Source organism: Tachysurus vachellii, chromosome 15 (assembly GCF_030014155.1).
Source record: "Tachysurus vachellii isolate PV-2020 chromosome 15, HZAU_Pvac_v1, whole genome shotgun sequence".
NCBI classification, from domain to species: Eukaryota; Metazoa; Chordata; class Actinopteri; order Siluriformes; family Bagridae; genus Tachysurus; species Tachysurus vachellii.
The window spans coordinates 19,815,609-19,830,046 of record NC_083474.1 but is presented as its reverse complement, the minus strand read 5'-3'; the positions used below and the strand labels follow the sequence as shown (position 1 = coordinate 19,830,046).

Sequence of the window (14,438 nt, the reverse complement as noted above, 5' to 3'; positions counted from 1 at the left end):
GTTGAAAATGTCTCATAAAGTCAGTTTCTAATCTGCCAGTGGAACGGAACACCAGTGTAGTAGTAAAAATAGTTAACAAGATTATACTTCATTGTTCTAACATTTAGCAATCCTAACAACTTTAAAAGTGTCTTTTTCAGCCCTGTATCAGCTTCTGTTCAGACATGAGCTTTCCTGGATATACTGTACATCTTGTCCTTTAAGGTGTGTTACGCCATCGTTCCTGGATCGTGTTCACAACTAACAGCTTCCTGATTCATTCTGTTTGATGTTTGTAAATGCAAATGTACAGTACGTGTGGAGATGTGTTCAGGAAATATGGAAAGAATGTAAATTAGTGTGTGTGTGTGTGTGTGTGTGTGTGTGTGTGTGTGTGTGTGTATGTGTTGTACCTGAGCATAATACGAAGGAATTCCTGACCTTCAGCCTCCTCATGCTTTAAAGACATAATGAGGTTTCCCAAACTACTGGCTGTGCAATAATAGTTCATGTGCTCCTGAAAATAGAGAGAGAGAGAGAGAGAGAGAGAGAGAGAGATGCTTCAATTTTACAGGCTTCATTTCATTTCCTGAATTCCTCACCAGTTTCCTCTATATTTTCTCCACTCATAGACATGAGGAGAAAGCGGTTCATTTTCCGAACTGCTGATTTCACATCCAGTTCAGCTTGATGTAAGTGTCATTTTCTCACATTTCTTTCAAGCTCTTTCTCAAGACTAAATGCTCCTAGTAGAAAAATGCTTCAAAAAAAAAGACAGGTGACTTTCTTACTGTGAGAAATGGTGACCTTTCAGACCTCGGAGAAGGTCTGCTTGAGTTAATTGCTTGGTTTAAACAAAAAACTCAAATAAACTATGAAACTGTTAAAATGTCCTGTGAGCATTTCTATAACCTTGTGCAAGGACTGCAAGGTTTCATGAATATTCATGAGTATGCAAATTGGACGTTTATTTATGAATTATTTTTTATGATTTCTCCAGAATAACAGTCGTTTAAGTCGAATTTGACTTCTACTCACTCTTCCGAGAAAATGTCTGCGGTATGCTCGTGCTGTACTGTTGCTTTCCAGCCTGTATCCAAAGCCTCCTCCTTCTCCTCCTCCTCCTTCTCCACATGGCTCTGTGCCATCGGCCTCTTCTTCTTCACAGAAGCTGCTGTCTGAGGATGTCGGGGTTCCCAGAGGAGCCTCTCCGTCCTCGATCCAGTAACCTCCGAACTGCGGCAGGATCACCTGAGGGTACGGTCCTCCTTTTTCCAGCACCTGAAGAAAACAACAGAAGGATGATGCTGATGATGAAAGAGAGTGAAAGGAAATGACTATGAAGTCGTATGATGGTGGTGATGATGGGAGAACTCACGTCCTCTATCCTGGGGTACGGGATGTAGTCGTCCTGATAGGAAGAAAGAAAATATATTTTTTTAATAATTATAAAATAAAAACCTTGAGAAAACATTTCTATAATATAAAGATTTCAAATTTCATTTATAGAATTTATTTTTAGAATAAAAATAAATTTGTAACCTAATCTATTTACAGTACAGGAAAACGGCATTACTGCTAATTGACTGGTTTCATGTTTCATGATTTGTTTACACTCTCTTGTACTATTGGCTAAATTTCTCATTAAAGAGTTTGTCCTTTTAGTCATCGAATGTTGTCTGTTGTGAGAGTATAAGCGCTTTAACTTCTCTGTTATGATGACGACGAGACAGCACTGAAGCGTCACCGACATTTTTATAGCAGCTACCTTACTACAAACTAAACCGAATCAACTACAGCACCAGCGACTTGCTAAAATCGCAAATAAATCACACACCGATAACAAACTTTCAGACATACAGCATTTTAATCAATTTAATGTTATTTTAAAGCTTAGGTTTTTGTTAAAGTGTATATATAACTATATATATAAGCCTTATACTAGCAATGCTACAAATGAAATAACTTCCTTTATTTATCTAAAATGATCAAATTCTCTAAATGTAAGAGAGTAACAAGAAAGTAAAACCTCAGCAGGCTGTTGTACCTCATCTCTTTAATTAATAGCATTATTATAGGTGTGCAATATTATCCAGTAAGCAGACAACATTCCCCAAAATACACACACACACACAGACACACACACACAACCAAACAAAACTAAGCATTTTTTCCATGTGCTACTAATAGAGCATGAACATCAGTCAGTTTGCACTTGCACTGTGTTCTTCTTTGACATTTCAGTCTGTTCTAGCACAGCTTTCGCTCTTGACCTTTATCACATCGGGATGTGGAAGATATTCAGCGGAGATATTTAATTTGAAGGTAACCCGAGGCCAAGATCTCGTTCCTTCTCAAAAGCTTTACTGAGTAAATGACTTGCAGCAATATAAAAAAAGCAACAAAGTGAGCAGGATATACATCACGTCACAGAGTTTCCGTTATCCGGCAAATACTGGTTTTTGACTGCTAAAAATTTTAATCAAATTCAAATGTCAGATAAAATCAAAAATTGTCTGGAAAAATCTTAACACAAACCAGAAAGCTGCCAGCTTAAATTTCTTTGTCTGTGAAAATATATATATATTTTTTTACGTGTCTCTTTTAACGTGTCCTCTAATTGGCTCGCTGTTACATTGTTGATACTTATGTATTTTGTATATTAGTGTAAATTAATATACTAGCATGCTATAGCACAACACCTAAATATTAGCATTTAACAGGGGCGGTGGTAGCTCAAGCGGTTAAGGCTCTGGGTTGCTGTTTAGAAGGTCGAGATTCAAGCTCCAGCACTGCCAAGATGCTGCTGTTGGGCCCCAGAGCAAGGCACTTAACCCTCCCTGACACTTTCCTTTTAGACTCGAATGGAAAGATAATTTTCCAGGGCAAAGATACAAGAGAAAAAAATGTACTGATTTGACTTAATTGTGTTATTATGGGTTAGAGACTATGGGTAGGCAATGAGAAAAAGACATGAGGAAGAGATGGGGGTAGCAAAGATGAGGATGTTGAGGATCTCTTTAGGAGTGATGAGGATGGACAGGATTAGGAACGAGCACATCAGAGGGACAGATCAGGTTGGCTGTTTTGGGGAAAAGGTCAGAGAGGCTAGATTGAGATGGTTTGGACATGTACAGAGGAGGGAGGTGGTTATATTGGTAGAAGGATGGTGGAGATGGAGCTGCCAGGTAAGAGGTCAAGATGAAGGACAAAGAGGAGATATATGGATGTGTTAAATGAGGACATGAATGTAATTGGTGTGAGAGTAGAGGATGCTGAGGATAGAGTTATGTGGAAAGTGATGAGTCTCTGTGGTGACCACTAAAGGGAAAATCCCAAAGTAGAAGATTATTATTATTATTATTATTATTATTATTATTATTATTATTATTATTATTATTATTATATGCTGTATATGCTATATTATTTGTGCTTAGTGGAATCTCTGATATATATATATATATATATATATATATATATATATATATATATATATATATATATACAGATACACAAATACAGAGAACAGACACACATGCACATGCAGATACAGACACACATATACACTCTCCACACCTTGTGCTTCTTAGTTTCCTCATATTTAGGAAGCTGTAGTGATCCATGGTTGCGTTAGAAAATGCAAGGAGAAAAGGTGTTAACCAGAAACCACAGGACAACACAATGTACTAGTCTCCACACCTGCATTTACGTCAGCGACACTCAGTCAGTCAGTCAAGTCAGTCATGATAAGAGATAAGATCAATTATATTTGAAATAAACGAGCATCTGCCAAATTCTGACTCACGTAAAAGAGGAAGTGTCCAGCACAAAAGTGTGCTCAGGTGATATGCAAAAAGTTTCATTCGTTTAAATAAGTATTAAGAGTAAATGAGCAAGTGATTGGTTTTAACTGATCATTTTTGAGTTAGAACTGAGTTAGAAGATGAAATCAACTGTTTTGCTAGTCATGGCTGCATAGTTTGCAAATGAACTGAATTAGCATCAGGAATATCTACTTTTTACTTTTAGTCATTTACCATTAGCCAGAATTTTATTTCCTGCCGAGAACTGTTAATAGATATTATCTACTAGAATTAGTGCTAGTCTAACTTGATATTAGCAAAAAAAATCACACTAATTTTGTTCAGTTCCAATTAGCCAGTTGACATTAGCAAATTGTATAACTGAGTCTTCTACAGAAATAAAGGAGGTGCCTTTTTTTTTTGTATAGTGTAGCATGTTACTGAGGTGAGTTCCACACTGCTGTCTGGTAGCTTATATATCTTCATTTGCACGTGAATAGCTGTATGATTGGATGCTAAACTTAAAATTACAAAAGCGTTTGAGATTGTATTAAACTTCAGTAGTACTCAATAAAGTAAATCAGTACTTAACTATAAAAATGAAGTACTCCATTGTTTTCCATCTCTGGTCAAGATATTAGATCAGAAGGATAGAATCATCAAATTACAATCAACACTAAAATTTCAATTAAATTAAATTATTTCATGTCATTTTTGGGACGACGTGTACTTAGTCTATTATTAGTTTCCCTTCCCAGGATTCTCCTCAAGGGTTCCTTCTACCTTTGTATCTATTTTTGTACCTTTTTCTGAACACACAATCCCTCTATTATACCGTTAACTGTTAACATCCCTTGAGGCAGAACATTTTCTTTTCTACCAGCGAAGTATTGAACCCTTGTAATCTATGACCCTCAACCTTGTCCTGATGTACAGAAGCTATGGAAGGCTATGATAAAAGATATAAAACTGGTGTGTTGGTTTTAGACAGGAAGTGAACTCTGCAGGCCAGTAGATATCCAACAGAGGGGTTGGGATTCCACTGTTTAGGAGATAATAGGAGATAATGGTGGGAGCCATCTTCATAAGTGTCTCTTTTAATACACTTTAGACAAAACAGCTTGAATTCAGTTTGTGGCCATATTGCTACTTAGCAGGGGTCTGTGCTTCTTGCACCAAAGACTCGAGCTTCTGGGAAAAATCACATGCAAATGTGGGTTAATAAAACTGTATTGGAAGCTAAGGAAGTCTTTCAGTTTATGTTAGTTAGATAGGAAGATAACATGACCAGTGACCCACTGACTTTCTTACGCTTTAAACTTTCCTCCTGCATGTCTTTGAGATTTGCATAATACACCAAGACTCTAGCTATGTGGATTGTTCATATAGGTGCTACTGTATATATGCGTTCCTGTACATGAACATTTAACCACCTGCTTTGTACCTATTGATATCAGACATAACAGTCATAGTTGCTTTTCAATCATTGTTTTTCTCTTGATTTAGGCTAAAACAGAAAGAAAGAAAGAAAGAAAGAAAGAAAGAAAGAAAGAAAGAAAGAAAGAAAGAACAGATTCTGCATTTTTGTTTGGTGTTTTTTGTAATAAGGAAAGTCATTTTAAATCTCAGTAAACAAAGCAATACTTGATTGTTGATTATTACAATAATCCTTTAATCCTGTTGATGCTAATTATCTGGCAGCAAGCTCCTCATTTATACTTTAATATATTTTATATCAAATGTTGGCTTTCATGTCTGGTGTAAATCATTTGTGTTGCGTCCCACTCTATTCCCAAATTGTAATAAGAGAGTTTGAAATGAACTGCATGGCAGAATACAGTTGGGTTGTATTATATGATGTAATCTCTGTTATTATGCAATATACACACTTGTACATGGTGAAAAATCTAAAACAGTATAAAATCTGCTCTTATGAATTGACTTTAATGTCTATTAGCACGGTATATTTCATTAGGAACTAAGAAATTAACCAAGAAATCAGCTCCTTCTTCTCCAAGCATTCGACTTTGAATATTTATTTAGTTTTTCCCTACACTAAGCTCCCACATACTGTACAACACCCAAACACACAGCTATAGAGGCATAAACCTGTTCATATCACTGTCTTACAGCACTGTCCTAACATGTCTACCTTGGCACTTTTCACGTCTAAACATAAATGACTGCTTGGTGTTCGTAATAAAATTCATTTACAGAGATCACTGCCTGAGAAAATTCCCTCTGTTCATTAAAAGGACCTGTGATGTCTGATGAAACTCCTTCAGGGTAATAGTTTATGCCCAGACACATGAAATTAATAGAGCTAGACATTAAAGCCTCCTTTATGCCTCACCAAAACCTATGAAATGCTTCCGAGAATTAACTTAAAACATTTGGCTTTTAGGATGTTATTTGATTTGTTTTATACTCAGAGGCTGTACATAAGACAAAACTGCCATTTTTCAACCTGCCTCCATTTGTACCTCCTTAAGAAAAGGCATAAACCCAAGCATAAGGCCACAAAACACTACAAAGCTTCTCAAAATCCTCATGGCTTTTAATTTCGTCGAACTCAGGCTCTTCGATCGTCTACTCTAGAGACGTCTGCCTTCGAGCATCCGCATCTGGTTCGATATGTTCATCGTATGGTACACAGGACACGATAGAAAGCTTTGCTGATCTTCTCTCTGAAAAGAGTGTTCTGCATATTGATCTGATGTTCTTTCATTACTGGCTAACATGCCCCCCTCCCTCCTGGCATACACAGTCGTTTTTGGTAGTGCTGTCTCAGTTCAATGAGTCATCCTTGTTCACGAGCTAAAAAACTTGATTTCCAGATTTCCACACCACTAACTAGACACCCACTACTGTGAAAAGTACTAGACGGATCAATGCAGCTTTGAAAGAGCTGGTACATTCAGACTTCCTCTGCAATCATTCAATCAAGGTGGTATGGATAGCCTCCCTGATGCTTGCTCAGCTGGATAAACCACTTTCACTCTGCCAGCACTAGAGGACAAAATTGGTCACCTGCTTTCAAAATGACAGGCTTCATGTACACACTTGAGCTAAAAGCCAAGGAAAACAGAAAAGCCACCTGAAGTGCATCTTGTAGCTTGCAGCTTTATAATGTCATAACCTTATTAACTTGAAGAAGTCAACACAAGCTCACCTGCATCCTCTCCAGCATGTCGAAGAACTCGGCAGACTGAAAAAGAAAAACAAAGGGACATTAGAATATGCAAAACATATACACAAACGTACTTCCTGTTAATGTTTGCTTTTGTGACATCCAGATTTGGGAATGAGAAAGAGTCTTGTGGAAAAATGAGCTTATGAAGCAGTGGAAGATCGCCACAATTTCCTCTGCCAAGAACTACCATCTCTTATTACCATTCACATTATCGTGTCCTAGCACTGCATAGATCTGTCCACAGTATTTGGGACTCTTTACTAGACCCCCTTCTACACTATTGAATTTTCTTGGATGTAATCTTAAACCCCATCAGCAAGCAGTAGCTTCGTCCAATTAATGTACTGTAGCGATTTTGGACCCCCTACCACCCTGTAGATCTACCCCCTTGTGATGTAATTTTGCAAGTAAGACCCTTGTGCCTGTGTATGTGTTTCTTGACCCCTACCATGGCATGACTCTCTAAACTTGCCCCATCCTACCACACCACTGAGGTACCTAAATTGTGAAGTGATTTTAAATCAATAGAAGCAAATACATAGATCTAGCCATATTATACAATGATTCTAGAACCCTTACCACACCAAAGATGGCCCATTGTGTACTGAATCTGGACATCTATCACCTTGTATATCTGCCTCTACTAGGAAGTGATTCTGAAACCTCTCCCACCCTTTAGGTTACCCATTTAAATTTGATTCTGTACCTCTACCGCTCCATAGATCTGTCCCATTCTACCACATCACCTCAGTGATGAATTTATTCTGGACCAGCATTAGCACATACACAGATCAGCCAGACTATATACAGTGATTTACATTTTTTTTTATCCATACCATTGATTCCCCATTAAGAACTGTTTCTGGATCCCTATCACTCTATATGTCTGTCCCATTCTACCACATCACCTCAGTGATGAATTTATTCTGGACCAGCATTAGCACATACGCAGATCCAGACATATTATAAAGTAATTCTCAAATCCTTACTATACCACACATCCTCTTTAGTCATTGTCATTCTCAACCTATATCACTTTGTATGTCATCATCTATTTGGAAGTGATTCTGAACCCTTTATTACCACATAGATCCACCCATAATCTAAATGAATTCTGAATACCTACTAACTACTACCCCAGTAATGCCCCATTAGAACTGACTCTCGACACTTGCCACTAGAATATTTGCCTATAGTATGAAGTGATTCTAGATTTCATGCTGTTTCACCTCCCTTTCAAAGTTGCAGTTGGCTCATTTCCTTGATAACCTATCAGTCACTAGTAACACAGCATCATTGCATTATCAGTCACACATCAAATATGACAAACAAAGGTGTATGGTTTTCTGGTACCTTGTGTTTTACAAATTAAGCACCATGTACAGTAGGTCTGCTTCTAAACTCCTAACATCCCTATAAAGAGATCCTAGACCCCCTTAGATCCCCCATTACCCCGGAGATCTGACTCATTCATTTTACATGGATAAGGATGTTACATGAACCTCTTTATCAGCAAAGCTTTTAAAGCTATTCTAATCTTTTAGTTGACTTTGCAAATGAGAAAATTCTTAGCAGGCAAACAAAAGAACATGCAGCTGTTTTGGAATATTTTCTCAGCCTAGCAAACGAGCACAGATAGTAAACCCTGCTTGCATTATATATTTACACAATGCATGCAGTGATTTGCAAGGGAAATGCAATAATAAAAAAAAAATCAAACAATTAGCAAAAAAAAAAAATGATGGGAAAAAAAGCTCACATGACAGCAGGACGGTGTCCTTAAACCACTGGTCAGAAATATGTATCCAAGCAGTTTGCATACAGTAGAAATACCACTTAAATTAAGTCATTCTTATGGTCTAAAGGGTTTTTCAAATAGTGGATAGTCCTGAATAAAAATATTTGTTGAAAATAATCTTGGGTAATTCAGCGTCTGCCAAATGCTGTAAATGTAAATGCTGTCTTTATCAGTTCAAAACTCCCATGAGATCATTACAGCAGAAATGTTCCTGGGTTCTTAAAGATGCTCATATCAACATATAATAATCCAACAGGTGTCAGGGGCTGGGAGGAGGTGAAGAAAGAAGCAAATGTTGCCTGGTTAATTATTAATCCCCTCCAGCTTAGTAAGTCAACAAATCAAGACCTACAAGACACCACAGCTGCCCGAATAACCTTGGAGATTTTATCCAGCTAGCATTACTCAGAGAATCAGGATCAAGAAAAAGGAGCATATAAAAAATTAGCACACGTCACGTCAGACAGGAGGGTAAAACCTTCAGAAAGATTGAGAAATAATAGCATTAATGATACTATGGATCTATGTGCCAAGGCTCCTTATCTCTATATACACCCTGTGGACTTGGCGTCTGCTCCTCAGCTGATTAATGACACATACACTGAGGGACATACTGCAGTGGCGCCTAAAAACACACAACAAACTCTTGTTGTTATGCAAGCTGCATATGAACATACGTATGATCACTGTATTGGATCAGAATTAGTTTGATTAAAAGAAAAAGAGGTGAAGAAGAACAACAACCCATAGCTTACTGTACAAATCGATGATAATTACTATCCGTAATGTTTTGAGTACCACTGAGATAGTGAACAACTTCTGCCATAGGTTTCAATTAAAACGTCACCAGAAACCGTATTGAATGTCAAATATTTACATACATATAAAAGCAGCATATAGCAATATGCTAAACCAGATCGTACATGTTTATGAGTCAAAAACATCCAAATAATTCAGGGAACATGGTACCAAAACCGGTCAAAACTGGATCAAGCGCTAATTTGTGAATTTTGAATATTCAGGAATAGTGTTTTGTTAAAATGAAGCTTACGCTTTGTGAAGATTTAACTCCAAGACTACAATTTAATTCCATATATTTGTAGTGTCCTAAATCAGCTTTACAGAATATAGAAATTTTGAATAAAGTTTCAAATGAATTTTCTGTTCATCTTCTAATAGATTGTCTGTACTAAATTGTCTTGCAGTCGATAGCGCTAGCATCAGATATACAGTATATGTAACATGCTTCATATGACTAATTCGTGTGATCCACTAATCCTGTAGCTCTATAATATTTTAGCCAAACTCTATACTCCATACTCTATACAGCATATTCAGTGGAGTACCAGAATACAAACCACTATGTTCTGTACAGACAGGAAATCTGAACCCATTCAGCTAAAGCACAATTAATAAAACGGTCTGTTTTGGTAAAATAGCATAGACATGACTATCAAACTACCAAATAAAGTACTAAAACATTTCTGCCTTCAGGAGTGGAGATAAAGTTACCTGAGACATACTAAGAGCTTCTGAAGATCAAGTCAGGGCTTGAGACGTGGAGCTTTTATTTACACCGTCTTCAAGCGTGGGCTGAGATCATCAGGGGGAAATAGCCATGAAGAACACACACACATACACATACACACACACACACACACACACACATACACTTACATTGAACAACCTCCCACATGAGGGAGTCTGAGAGTGGGTTAATTTTTTTCTATTGCCCTGTGGTGTATTACATAATGCAGTCAGTCGTGAAGGTAGCATTTCGGCACCATGACAACGCTGTTATTGGTAAGTGCTTACAATGCTGCTGATACTGAATTTTACGCAGTGTAATGAATTTTGCTGAAATAACATCTCCGGTGTGTTCTCTGTGTTCAGGAGCATTCCTTCTTTCCACTACAGCATAATTAAAGCTATAAATAAGACAATTCATTAGACGTTCCTTTGTGCTTCAACTTCTAACTTCTTAACTGCTGATATACACACAGATTCCCTAACCACTAAACCACATCACAGGAAGTTCACCTTTTGGGTCCACACACACACACACACACACACACACACACACACACACACACACACACACATATACACACAAACACGCATACACAAAATACACACCATCTTTGTCTGGCATATTGAAGATTACAAATTGTTCCATACCTCTGTAAGGGAGCCAGCCAGGTCTGGTCTGTAACACACACACACACAGACACACACATACACACACACGCGCACACACACATACAAAGCAGGAACAGGACTATTGGGTGTGCCTGGCAAACCTCTGACTCGTCACACCACAGACTTGTCCTACCAGTCTGCCTCTGGAGATATTTGATCTCACTTCCTTTCTTGTTGTTCTTCTCTTGTTTTTCTCATGCAACACGTTTCACAAACACACTTCTCAGCTTTCAGGGATAATGTTGGCACGCTGGAGACCTTACCAACTGCAAACACACTCTCCTTTTCCACTTTCCTTTTCACAGCCCAAACTTTAAATGAAGAGTGATCACCAAGTACTGTGTGTTTAACTGTGTGTGTATTATCAACAATAACACTGCTCTGTGTGTGTATGTGTGTGTGTGTGTGTGTGTCAACAACTATAACACTGCTCTGTGTGTGTGTGCGTGTATGTGCATGTGTGTGTATGTGCATGTGTGTGCCAACAACAATAACACTGCTCTGTGTGTGAGTGTGCGTGTCTGTATATGTGTGTGTGTGTGTGTGTGTGTGTATGTGCTTGTCTGTATGTCTGTGTGTGTCAACAACAATAAAACTGCTCTGTGTGTGTGTGTGTGTGTGTATGTGTGTGTATGTGTGTGTGTGTGTGTATATGTACATCTGTGTGCCAACAACAATAACTGCTCTCTGTGTGTGTGTGTGTGTGTGTGTGTGTGTGTATGTGCATGTGTCTGCCAACAACAATAACACTGCTGTGTGTGAGTGTGCGTGTGTGTATTTGTGTTTGTGTGTGTATATGTGTGTGTGTATGTGTGTGTGTGCATGTGTGTGTGTGTGTATGTGCATCTGTGTGCCAACAACAATAACACTGCTCTGTGTGTGTGTGTGTATGTGCATGTGTGTGTGTTTGCCACACCTACATTACCTTAGCAGTGTGTTATAGTAAATGACTACATTATACCTGCATGAACATGTGTGTACACTCGAGGTCATAAGTTTACACACGCTTGTCCTGATCTGTTAAACTGCCCCCAGTTCTTCAGAAAAATCTCCACAATATTTGCTTTTCCAGAAGCTTCTTCATTTTTGGCCTCTTCCTAACAGACTCTATATAATTTTATATCGAAAAGGCAACTCAATACTATAAGAATATTATTGTACTGATACTTTTAATAAGTATTTTACATTAATATGTCAAATATTGAGCAGGATTATGGGTGAAAATCCTTATTAATTTGAATTCTAGGAAACATTTAAAAATCTTACGTACTGTAGCTTCTGAAGGGTAGTACTGAATGAAAAATCTTTACACAAAATAATAACCAATGACTCTGATGATGCTGTTAAAAAGTTTACACCCCCCACCTCCAGGCTCTTCATGTAAAATTATTACCATTTCCCACATTCACATGGTGCATATAGACATATGACATATCACCAATACAAATAAGTAATCAAGGGTTGAGGGTCTTGATCAAGGGTCCAGCAGTGGATGCTTAGTGGACATGGGATTAGAACTCATGACTTTCTGTTTAGTGGTTCAACACGTTAAACTCTAAGATACCACATCCCCCAGATCATACAGCTACACCACAACCCCCTACAAATAACAAACCTACTGTAGTTCCCTAGACATCGAATCACAACCAAATTATTAGACATTTTGTTTTCTTTTGTTTCTGATTGATTTAGTGATACTTTGCTATCCGTCTATCTGGTTCGAATACTCGGGTCTGCGTTCAGGACTGAGTTGGGGCTCGTTTTGGATTTAAGAATTTCTTCCTAACTATGAACAGAGCACTTGGTTCATCTGTTTCCTGCATGTCAATGTGCAATTAGCAACATAGGCAAGAAAAAGACAGGTTTTGTGCAACGCTCTCACAATTAATTGCATCCATCACATGTTGTTATATGAATCTGGACTCACATATGAATATCTACAACAACTCACACATCAGTTTGAAACACAACCCCAGACCACTGTTTCGAAGAGGACCAGTGATTAGTACTCTGGCCACTCCAGAAAAAGAGAAGAATGTGAAAACAACTTTAGATTAGACTTTAGGTTTGCTCTTTTGGTTTCACACAATGTGCTCGTCTGACAGGCCGCTGCTGCAGCCAGACTTAATTAACATGCGTGTGAAAAAAAAAAAAAAAATATATATATATATATATATATATATATATATATATATATATATATATATATATTAAAAAGCTTGAGGTCACGGTGTGTAATAGATTCAGATTGTAAAGATTATAGGTTTTAAATATTCACAGAATATATTCACTTAGTTTCAGATGCAGAAAATGAAATAAAATTCTGCTTAGAGGTTAAATAAATAAACAATATTGAGTTTAAACAAACAAACAAACAAACAAACAAACAAAACAAATAAATAAATAAATAATAAAAACAAAAAACTTAAAAATAAACAAATTTAAATGTTTAACTATCATAGTCAATGTGTCTTCAGATGTATATTTTTAGTAAAGTTTATTCCTTGTTTGTTTATTTTTATTTTTAACTATATCAGGTAAGATATTCCCACTAATATTCTATCTGCTTGAATAAATTATGAAATAATTTGCATAGAGGTCATAAATAAACAGTCAAGAGTAACAATAAGTTGTATAATAATTCCTTATTATTATTTCCAGAAGTAAAATCGAACATCGCTCAATAAAGTCAAGGTCCAATCTGTTTGTTTGTGTGTGTACTAGAGAGTCATGAGAAGCTTGTAAGAGTTAAATACTGACATGTTATTAAGTGTGTGTTGATGATGTTGCTCTTTTTCTACACAGCATGAGGTTTATATGCCTCTAACAGGAAATTGAGAAATGTGCCTAATGGAGACATCAGGATGTTGTGGTGACTTTAGTAACATATTTCATGTTTCTGAGTTCATGATTTCATAATCAGAACTAATGATTCTCAGTGTTGTTTATAATCAGGTTTATAATCCATCTATTTTGAGGTAAAAGGACAATGACTTCAGGGTCAAGTTAATTTACCTCCTGTGTTATAGAGTGATGAATTAGATCTCTCTCTCTCTCTCTCTCTCTCTCTCTCTCTCTCTCTCTCTCTCTCTCTCTCTCTCTCTATCTCTCCATCTGCTTTTCTATTACTCATTAGTCTGTGTATTTCTTTATCTCTCTCTGTCTCTCTTTTCCTGTCTGTCTGTCTGTCTGTCTGACTCTCTCTCTATATCTCTCTCTCTCTTTGACTCTCTCTCTCTCTCTCTCTCTCTCTCTCTCTCTCTCTCTCTCTATCTCTCCATCTGCTTTTCTATTACTCATTAGTCTGTGTATTTCTTTATCTCTCTCTGTCTCTCTTTTCCTGTCTGTCTGTCTGTCTGTCTGACTCTCTCTCTATATCTCTCTCTCTCTTTGACTCTCTCTCTCTCTCTCTCTCTCTCTCTCTCTCTCTCTCTCTCTCTCTCTCTCTCTCTCCATCTGCTTTTCT

The 14,438-nt window shown here is 37.3% G+C and overlaps 1 protein-coding gene across 9 annotated transcripts in view; it reads right to left on the bottom strand.

Moving 5' to 3' along the window:
- rap1gap2a (RAP1 GTPase activating protein 2a) overlaps window positions 1-14,438 on the bottom strand; it is a 98,189-nt gene that overhangs the window by 16,280 nt on the left and 67,471 nt on the right. For 3 of the 9 annotated variants that reach the window (XM_060888795.1, XM_060888787.1, XM_060888790.1), the window contains exons 3-7: window positions 6,955-6,990; window positions 3,556-3,588; window positions 1,358-1,390; window positions 1,018-1,260; window positions 393-496 (exon numbers count right to left, since the gene is read on the bottom strand). In XM_060888795.1, coding sequence (XP_060744778.1) covers window positions 393-496; window positions 1,018-1,260; window positions 1,358-1,390; window positions 3,556-3,588; window positions 6,955-6,990 — 449 coding nt within the window. Of the gene's footprint in view, window positions 1-392; window positions 497-1,017; window positions 1,261-1,357; window positions 1,391-3,555; window positions 3,589-4,956; window positions 4,974-6,954; window positions 6,991-10,285; window positions 10,425-10,951; window positions 11,026-14,438 lie in introns of those variants that run through there. The other 6 variants (XM_060888789.1, XM_060888791.1, XM_060888794.1 and 3 more) reach the window with 6 other exon arrangements.